The 9382-nt window shown below is 40.0% G+C and overlaps 2 protein-coding genes across 4 annotated transcripts; both read left to right on the plus strand.

Annotated features, from left to right (window-relative positions):
* Positions 1-202: 202 nt before the first annotated feature.
* srsf1b (serine and arginine rich splicing factor 1b) lies at positions 203-4465 on the plus strand. Of its 3 annotated transcripts, none has more exons than XR_013802857.1 (5): positions 203-679; positions 1961-2199; positions 2282-2454; positions 2873-4256; positions 4360-4465. XR_013802857.1 is itself a non-coding variant. In XM_079651704.1 (4 exons), exons 1-4 carry the CDS (start codon positions 486-488, stop codon positions 3068-3070), a joined length of 804 nt encoding a protein of 267 aa, XP_079507830.1. In that variant the 5' UTR covers positions 203-485; the 3' UTR covers positions 3071-4465. The 3 variants fall into 3 exon arrangements, 1 of the variants encoding a protein (XP_079507830.1); XR_013802858.1 differs by having other exon boundaries at positions 2873-3520; positions 3860-4465; XM_079651704.1 differs by having other exon boundaries at positions 2873-4465.
* Positions 4466-6256: 1791 nt separating this feature from the next.
* On the plus strand, positions 6257-7956 carry dynll2b (dynein, light chain, LC8-type 2b). The gene is made up of 3 exons (XM_079651705.1): positions 6257-6414; positions 7088-7232; positions 7336-7956. The coding sequence occupies exons 2-3, from the start codon at positions 7101-7103 to the stop codon at positions 7471-7473; spliced, it is 270 nt and encodes an 89-aa protein (XP_079507831.1). The 5' UTR covers positions 6257-6414; positions 7088-7100; the 3' UTR covers positions 7474-7956.
* The last annotated feature ends 1426 nt before the right edge of the window (positions 7957-9382 follow it).

Here is a 9382-nt window from a genome sequence, read left to right on the forward strand (position 1 = left end):
TGAAGTAGTTTGATAAACTGAAGAGAACAATAGCTCCTCAAACTGTTCAGTCGTACCTGTGGGACTTATTAAATATTCTCCGTAATAAAAGCTCCTGAATGGACATTAAGGTTAGATTGTTTTGGTTATTTTTTTTTTTTTAAGGACTTGTAAACAGGATGTGACCCTCCAGGGCGCCAGGCGGCGGTGTACGTACATTTAAAGTGTAATCCGTCTCACCACTGAAGAAGAGGGCTTTGTTGGAGGAGGGTTGAGGCACGGCTTACAACTTTTAGCTCATGTTCGTTTGATTTTGTTCACATTCACACTTCAGAACTCAGCTGTAACGTTAGGTTTGTTCATTTACGAGCAATTTACCGGCAGTATATTTTACCAAGCTTACCCCTAAAGCGTGATTTTATCGTTTGTTCGGCTCACGGGGTCCCGTTTAGCCTTCTTGCTAACTTCCTTAGCTAACTGTTATTGTTAGCTAGCTTTGTGCTAACATGTCTGGCGGAGGAATCGTTAGAGGACCTGCAGGGAGCAACGACTGTCGGATATACGTTGGGAATCTCCCGCCCGACATACGGTCAAAGGACGTCGAAGACTTGTTTTACAAATATGGAGCCATTCGTGATATCGATCTGAAAAACCGGAGAGGAGGACCGCCGTTTGCCTTCGTGCAGTTTGAGGACGCGAGGTGAGCTTCATTCTCCCGCCACGTCTTTTACGCAATGTCCCCCATTCAATTAGCTTGCATCCAAACGTGTTTTCTAAGCTGGTAGGCCTACATAGTCATAACAAACACAAGGAATAGCCTGAAATAAAACTACTTGGTACATTTAGAAAGAGTATTTTTGTAGGCCTATTTATTGACTTAACGGGTTATTATAGCGGGAGGAGTTTTTAATATTAAGTCTGCCCTCATCGAAAGCTGTATTTAGACTGCATTTAGTTTTAGATATAATGTTAAGTGTAACCGGGGATAAAAGGTTACGAAAGTGTGGCCTAGTGCGTTGGTGTTCGGATCAGGGGAGCACAGGTTCGAACCCCACTGCAGTCAGCATGCCGTTGTGTCCCTGGGCAAGACACTTCACCCCCCTGTGGGGATTGGCCACAGTATTTAGTCTGTAAGTCGCTTTGGATAAGAGTGTCTAACAAGTAACATGTAATGTAATGAAATAAGATGCAAATGTAGTCGGACTTGGCCCTCCCACTCATTATAATCTTTCAAGAAAATAATCCATCCATCTTCTACCGCTTATTCGAAGTCGGGTCGCTAAGGTAACAAATAATACAACAACTACAAATATATTTCCAGGTACAGGAATTGTATTGTGGTGAATTGTATAGTGTTTCATGAGCCTGCATTTTGAACTTTAAGGTGAATTGAAATTGTGTGTTTGCTGCAATTAGCCTGCATGTAGTTGTGTAAAGGATCCACAATGTGCATCTAGCCTGAGTGCAGTTTGGGTTATTTGCACAGGAACCTTTTTTACACAGATGTTTGCTGTGCTAACTAAAACCTGATAAACCACCTCCTAAAGCACTTGTACACTGATAATATAATTTTAGCTCAAACTATGGATGGATTACCTTATCATCTGAATAATTAATCAAGTATTTAGTCTAAGTATATTACTTTTGTTCCAGGCTGAAGGCATTAGCTGATTTACTTCTATCACATTATAGTATATTTAACATGGCAAACAAGACTTGTGATGTCATGGCTCTAGGAAACCCTAAGGGGAAATTATCTCTATCTAATGTTTATAGAACAAAGGATTGAAACCATTTGAACTGAAATCCGTTAAACGCATTTAAAATTTAGATTTCCTTTCTCAGGACATGTACAAAGTTCATTAAGAAACGTTTTTATTCTGCATTTCATCCGTATAGGCCAGTTTTTAACTTGATTGGTGACGTTGTGCGTCTATTAAGCTGATCTAAATGTTTGATTGGTAACTTTTGGATTTCAAAGGGATTCTGAGGATGCTGTGTACGGACGTGACGGATATGACTACGATGGCTACCGCCTGCGTGTTGAGTTTCCTAGAAGTGGACGGGGAGGGGGAGGAGGAGGAGGAGGTGGTGGCGGTCGTGGTGGTGGTGGTGGTGGCGGCGGAGGAGGAGGTGGAGGTGATGGTGGACCTATGGGAGGCCAGAGACGAAACCATGGTCCTCCTTCCCGACGCTCGGAGTACAGGGTTCTTGTGTCAGGTATGTGATGTTATCCTCACTCTGCAGGTTGTTTATCTCTAAAGTGTATTTGCCTATACCTAAAACCATATTTCCTTTTCAGGTCTTCCTACCAGTGGAAGCTGGCAGGACCTGAAGGATCACATGCGGGAGGCAGGTGATGTATGTTATGCTGATGTGTACCGTGATGGCACCGGGGTAGTGGAGTTTGTGCGCAAAGAAGACATGAGCTACGCTGTCCGTCATTTGGATAACACCAAGTTTCGTTCTCATGAGGTATGTCAAGGTTATCGGTAATAAAAAGTACAAATGTCCCGGGACTACATTTTATAATTGTTTTTATTTTTTTAGTAAAAAGTAAGTATGGGCCGGGTCATCAAATTGTTGCCTTATTTTTCAGATTGATATCTTTTGCTAAGAAAATGGTGAACTACACAAGTTATTCAAGTTAGTCTTGAAGTTGATGTCTGATTTGGGTATTGGTGTAGCTGATTTAAAATGTATGCATCAAGGCACTGGTTCATGTGTTACTTCTGCAACTTCATTAATATGCACTAAATGTACAAATGCCGCTTTGGATACAAACTCAAAGAATGTATTATGACTGCAGGTTTTTCCCCCTATCTCATTTACCGGAGTCTCATGTATCAACTTCCACATGCTAAAGTATGCTTATTTATGTGTGTGTGTTTAGGGAGAGACTGCCTACATCCGTGTGAAGGTGGACGGTCCACGCAGCCCCAGCTATGGTCGTTCTCGCTCTCGTAGCCGCTCTCGTAGCCGCAGTCGTAGCCGAAGCAAGAGCGGGTCCCGTCGCAGCAGAGGATCTCCCCGTTACTCCCCTCGCCATTCCCCTCGCCACTCCCCTCGTCGTTCCCGCTCCCGCACCTAGGTCCACCCTAACTGAAGTAATGGTGTGCCCAGAGCCGCAGGAGGAAATCTTCAAGTCACAACAAATCCCGTATACTCCTCACGGATCATCTCATACACTGTCTTCTCGTGTGTTCCCTATCCCCCCAATTTTTGTTGCAGTTTTCTTTTTTAGTTTTCTTTTTTGTACACGGCTCTGTTTCACTCTGTCGTCTTTCTGTCCCCCCTTTCATTTTTTTTCTGCTAACCATCTCTCACCTGTTTCTGTGATATTTCTTCTACTTGTCCTATTACACTTTGTTGTGTTTCCTTTGGAAATATTTTTACTTCTTTTAAGCATATACTACTGTCCTTTGACCCTATTGTGTGTCTCTCTGTAGAGTTCAGAGGAACAGGATAGGATGGGAACAGAGGAAACAGTTCATTTTAGGATTAACAGGAGGAGGAGGAGGAGTCAAATATGGCACCAATGGTATGATGGCTGTGCCTTGTCAACTGTGAAATCTGCATTATAAGGCTGTTCAGTTTTTTACACACACTTGACAATAGTGCCGTTGTTGAATGTTTTCAGTTGTAACACGTTCTGTATACCACTTTGTATTTGGAGATCCAACGCTTGTGTTTTGCTTTTTGCTTTTGCCTGACTCATAGCCTCCAAAGTAAATATTAGTGTTTTTGGGACTGATAATAGAGGGGTTTTTCTCAAAGTAAATTCCCTGGTAGATGCATTTATTGACATTCTGTCTTGGCATTTTCTGAAGGTGTGATTCTAACTTACCTCCTTCTCTTTGGTTCTGCTGGTATTCTGAAGGTTTGGACTGGGCTCATTGCCCCCCCATTCCGGAGCCGGATCAGGATTCAGGATCAGATCAGGATTAGGATTAGGCTTCAGGATGGATACATGGATCAGGAGCATGGGAGCATTTTACCGGGAGAGGATCCTGACCCCCGGCCCTGTCCACATAACCCCATCAAACTGGAAATAGGGAAAAATTCAAACCAAATTGGCTTTTAAATAAAACAAATATTTTTTTTTCCATTTTGGCTGGGACCTCGAAGACACAATTACTGGCGCCACTGACGAGTGATTCATTTTTCAGATTTTTTTTTTTTTCCAAATTATTTAAAAAAAAGAAGAGCAGAGCGCAGCTCAAAACCAGGAGGAGGGCTGGGAGGTGCAGGATGGAACCGCACGCTTAAGGAGAGTGGTAAATAGAGGGCGACCATTAACAGCGGAGGAGGGAGGGAAGAGGGAGGACTGGGACGCGACAAGGGAATGTGACCTTAATGTGGTTTGTATCTTTTTCTTAGGTCAGTGTTATGCTGCAGATGATGATTTCTGAATTTCTGAAGTATAAATCTCCAGTATCCTACAGCTTTATTCTCTTTTAATAAAACTTTCAATAACGGAAGACAAGTGTTTGTGGTGTTCTTTCTCAGCACATCTGTACAAAATACTGAATGAACATTTGCCCACTGCTCTATTTTAATACCAGTTCCTTGAAGACTGGAAATGGTTTTAGAGTGCCTTTTCTGTCCATCTTCATTAATTAGCACAACACGATAAAATGTGTAGTCTTGAATCCCCCGATTAGCCTTCATTGGTCATGTATTTATAAATATATTATATACAGAATATGAAACGCAATCGGTAACTTAAGCAAACACGAGTACACCGTTTCCTTAACATTGACATGCAGAAGTCCTTGGAAACGATTTACCTTAAGTACAATTCAAATGTTACTTTGTGAAGAATTTTATCAATGCATTGTGTGCTTAAACCAAACCAGTAAAAACACAACATGCAATTAGACTTTATATCCATCCAAAAGACTGGAGTAGGGTTATGTTTGCTTGAAGTGGGTTAGGGTACCATAGCACCTCCAAGGCGCTAAAAATAAAACTTCAAACATCACAAAATAAACTGGTCAGACTACTGCTTGACCTTTCATCTAGAACCCACCTCACCTCTGCCCACTTTGACAACCTAGGATGGCTTAGAGTAGACGACAGAGTACAGCTACTTGCAATGGGCCTGGTCTACAAGATACACTACACCTCTATGGTACCCATGTACATGTCAAAATTGTTCCCAAAGGTCAAGGAATACCATGATCATAACACCAGAGGGAGCTCCACAAATCATGTAAAACCCAGATTTGGCACAAAAAAGGGGGAATACACGTTTCGCAATTATGCCACATCAAGGTGGAATGCTCTTCCCACTACTGTAAAGGAAAGTAAAACTATACTTACCTTCAAAACCTCTCTTAAAGAGCACCTTCGGGGGAGAGCATTGCAAAACTGGCTCCGGTAATGGTACAAATCTCAACCTGTCGTACAATGGACAGCTTCCCCCCCCATCTATGTATATACTCGCATTTTAGACTCTGTTACTAACTGTATATCTGTAGACTTGGTATGTCTTAAATGTCCGGTTAGGATGTATTAGAACAAAATCTAAAATGAAAATTGTAAGTAAGCCATCTGTATGTAAAAAAACACCTGTATGTAAATTGTAAATAAGCCATCTGTATGTCAAATATGTCTTAAATTATATGATGAATTGGAAATGGGGGACCCTGATGTAAACAAGACAAAAGTCTTTCTCTGGTCTGCATCCCCTTAACAATTGTATGTTTTGAGCTGTACTGTACTGTACCCAATATACAAGCTGTTAATAAACTTTTCAATCAATCAATTCAATCAATGAGGGTTAGGGCCGTCTTGGCTCGGCTCCAGGAAGGCAGAAATTGATGTTCATAACGTCATCATCGTGCAGAAAGTGGAAATTCCATGTATTTTATAACAACTACTAAATGTTCTCTTGATTTTTAAAGCTAGGTGCATTACCTAAATGTTTAGGTCTTTATTCGCCATTTGGGAATGGATTCTCATTTAAAAACTAAATAAAATGAGTTAATCAATGAGAGGCACAGTGCCACCTTGTGTAATACATTTGTTTAATATTATTTTGTAGTAATATGCTTTAGGGTCTATTTTTAACTGGCCCGGGATTAATACATTAACAATAACCTCCTTTTTGGGGCCTAAGAGATAAATAACGGTTTAATGCAAATTATGCAGAACGATATCGATGAACCTGATTGGATCAATCACTTTCTCTCAGGGAGGGGATGGGGGTTGAAGGGTTGAACACAATGCATTCTGGGTGGAAACAAAATGCGGGCACTGTCCGCAAGTGAAAAACGCCGTGACCAGGGTGGAGGCTTCCCTGCAACCAATGAGAAAGCAGATGCGTCCTGAAGGGCGGGGCAGATACGCATGCTTTCTTTGCATAAATGAACGAAAAACAGTGCAGCTACCCTAAACGTACAACAAACAATTTACCTTCGCGGAGAGACGGTAAGAATAGCTGCATGTGTAAGAGGACGCTTCGCTGTGTGTATTTTTATTAAAACCTGTGCCCTCAGAGGGGAGAGGACTGAGCTTTCTCTTGATAGCATGCTAATCTTGCCTGAGCCTCCTCTTGTGTTTGTCCTGAGAACCTGTATCTGAAGGCTCCTACCACCTTCTTTGAATTGTTGTTTGCAAATCTTACAATTTGAGTTGTTTGATAGATGGATATTTTTTTATATTTGAGGCAGGTAGTAGTGTTTTGAAAGGTTGATTCTCAAACGGAATTTAATCAAAGTTGTAATGCTTTCAGCTGTACAGTCCAGGTCCAGATATGTATGAATGTCATGTCAGCATGTACTGTTTTTATGGCTCTCTGATATGTGCAAGCAGAAACCCTGGTGTGTCCCACAAACCCAATTTTCTGAAGTGTCTATAATGGCTCTAAGAATGATCCAGAACAACTCTTTGTTTGGGGATCAAGATTCTTCCTCCAGTTATCTACCTATCCAGTTTATTGGTTTGTAAAATTAAGAGCTAAGATGAGACTGGCAATTATCCAATGTAAATGGGATTTTATAGCTTGTGTTAGCTCTGATGTATAGGAAACAACAAGGCTCACTGTTTGCACTTCAACGAGTGTAAAAATGTCTCAACTTAATTTTTTTTTTCTCTTTTGCAGCCAAAAAGCCAAAATGTCTGACAAGAAGGCTGTGATAAAGAATGCGGACATGCCTGATGAAATGCAGCAGGATGCAGTGGACTGTGCCATGCAGGCTATGGAAAAGTACAACATTGAGAAGGATATTGCTGCTTATGTCAAAAAGGTAACTTGGATCAATATCAAATGAGTAATACAAACATTCATTGAAACTGTTTGGGAATGGCCTTTAATCTTTGATATACTAATTGTCATTGTCCCCCCTGCAGGAGTTTGACAAGAAGTACAACCCCACATGGCATTGCATTGTTGGGAGGAACTTTGGCAGCTACGTGACGCACGAGACCAAGCATTTCATTTACTTCTACCTGGGCCAAGTGGCTATACTACTGTTCAAGTCAGGCTGAAATTCAAACATGCCCCCTTCGAAAACTACTTTTAATTCAGCCCTTACTAGTTCTGTGCAATGCTGTACATTCACAGACATGCCTACCTCCTGGTTTCCTGCTTAATTCAGTCTGTTATAGTTTGCCACCTACAACACTACCACCATAGGTGGATGGCGCTTAAGTCATGCCTGGACTGGTGAAGTGTCGTTCATAGAAAATGCCAATTTAAAACTACTTTCCATTCCAGCTCTCGGTCAGCATTTTCACATCTGACTGAATCATGACTCATAATTTCCGCTTATTATTTTTGCTGTGCATTGATGCACGGATGTTTTGTACATTGTTTCGTATGGATATGTTGTAAAATAACTTATTTTTCATGGAATTAAAAAGAGCAACAGAGTTTTTGTTGATGACTTTAATTTTCAGTATTGGCTGAGGTTGAATATAAATTCCAAGACTGTTGCTTATTAATAATAAAGAAAACTACATGCCAAGAGATTTAAGGTTTTGAACATTCCTCTTTCCACTCCAGTTGTGAATCTTTACAATGTTAGTGCTGTATATCTCTGGAATGTAATTTAGTGTGCAGTCTGGTATTGTGATATGTTCAACAAGTTGAGCACAAAGCAACTTTGAAACAGTAAATTGGTTCAAAATGTGTATTCTGTCTATGCGTGCCTTGAATTTGCCTCACTTGCATTAACTAAGGTTGAATCTGATCACAATATTGTGAACCATGAGATCTCACTTTTGTCTCAGCGGTACAAACAATGCAAATTTTCTTTAACATTAGTTCTTACAAATTCATGTTAAACAGTTTACAGATGCCTTGATGTATACATTTTAAAGTGTGTGCTCTTGACTCACATTACATTTATCTGATATCTGCAGTGAATATGAAAGCTTAAACTACCTTAACTGCAATGAAAGAAGACTAAATCATGCTTATTGCATACTAGTCAGAGCTGTAGTAAATAAACAACTACAGAAATAATTTCTGTAGTTGTTTTACTACTTCTCGGACTAGTGCTACTGTGAGTTTCCAGTATTTGTCAAAGAAAAAAATTATTTAGTGTTGTGCAATGGCTTTAAATACTATAATCACTGTCCTGTGAGCAGCACTTATGTCTAATAAGTGAACTTGTCATGGGCTCTGATTAAGCGGTACCCTTTGTTACTAAGCATTTTCAGGCTGAGACAAAAGGGTTTTGTTGAAATTTCAGAACACAAATGAACACATCATCATTCAGTTGATCAAAAACATTCAACATAAAGTGTGGAGATGCATAATTTTCACTGGGGGGGGAAATATCATTTGAAATTAGAGCTGTGAGACAGATTTTGTGGAGTAAAAGTTGCATAACGGGAATACATGATTACATTACTTGACTCAACTCAGTAATATTGAACCACAGGTTTCCAATTCCCACTAATGTGCCATTTAAAAACAACACGTGTATATATATACATATCGCTTTTTAAAATAGCTGTTATGATGGTATTTTTTTTGCTACGTATTTGTATTTCTGTCTCTCTGTATCCACCACTATTTCCAAAGCAATTCATTCCTCGTAGGCTACGTTTAAACCTACTTGGTAATGAAACTGATTCTGAATCTCATTCTGATATATGTACAATAGGCAGTCGTTAAAGAAATTACATAACGGTAGTTCATCTTAATTTAGTAGTGTAGTAGTAGTGTGTGATGCTCTCAACCCGATTTGCATTGCACAGGACAGCTACGTACGGCAACCCAAGTAAGACATTTGACACGGCGGCGTTTCGTAAAGAAACAACTTAATTTCACGATTATTTGACTCCTTTAAGTGGGTTAAATTAATTCTTAGAATAAGTGAGAAATTGATTTAACTTCAATTTGAAAGCTATCATACTGGATACATATTTACTGTAAATGTATGCAATA

The sequence above is a fragment of the Notothenia rossii genome (genome assembly GCF_949606895.1).
Source record: "Notothenia rossii genome assembly, chromosome: 9".
NCBI lineage: Eukaryota > Metazoa > Chordata > Actinopteri > Perciformes > Nototheniidae > Notothenia > Notothenia rossii.

Coding starts and splice junctions, on each gene's coding strand:
- srsf1b (XM_079651704.1), top strand. CDS start 486: ATGTCTGGCGGAGGAATCGTTAGAGGACCTGCAGGGAGCAACGACTGT. Junction 2,200..2,281: donor GTACAGGGTTCTTGTGTCAG/GTATGTGATGTT, acceptor TTTCCTTTTCAG/GTCTTCCTACCAGTGGAAGC. Junction 2,455..2,872: donor CCAAGTTTCGTTCTCATGAG/GTATGTCAAGGT, acceptor GTGTGTGTTTAG/GGAGAGACTGCCTACATCCG.
- dynll2b (XM_079651705.1), top strand. CDS start 7,101: ATGTCTGACAAGAAGGCTGTGATAAAGAATGCGGACATGCCTGATGAA. Junction 7,233..7,335: donor TTGCTGCTTATGTCAAAAAG/GTAACTTGGATC, acceptor TCCCCCCTGCAG/GAGTTTGACAAGAAGTACAA.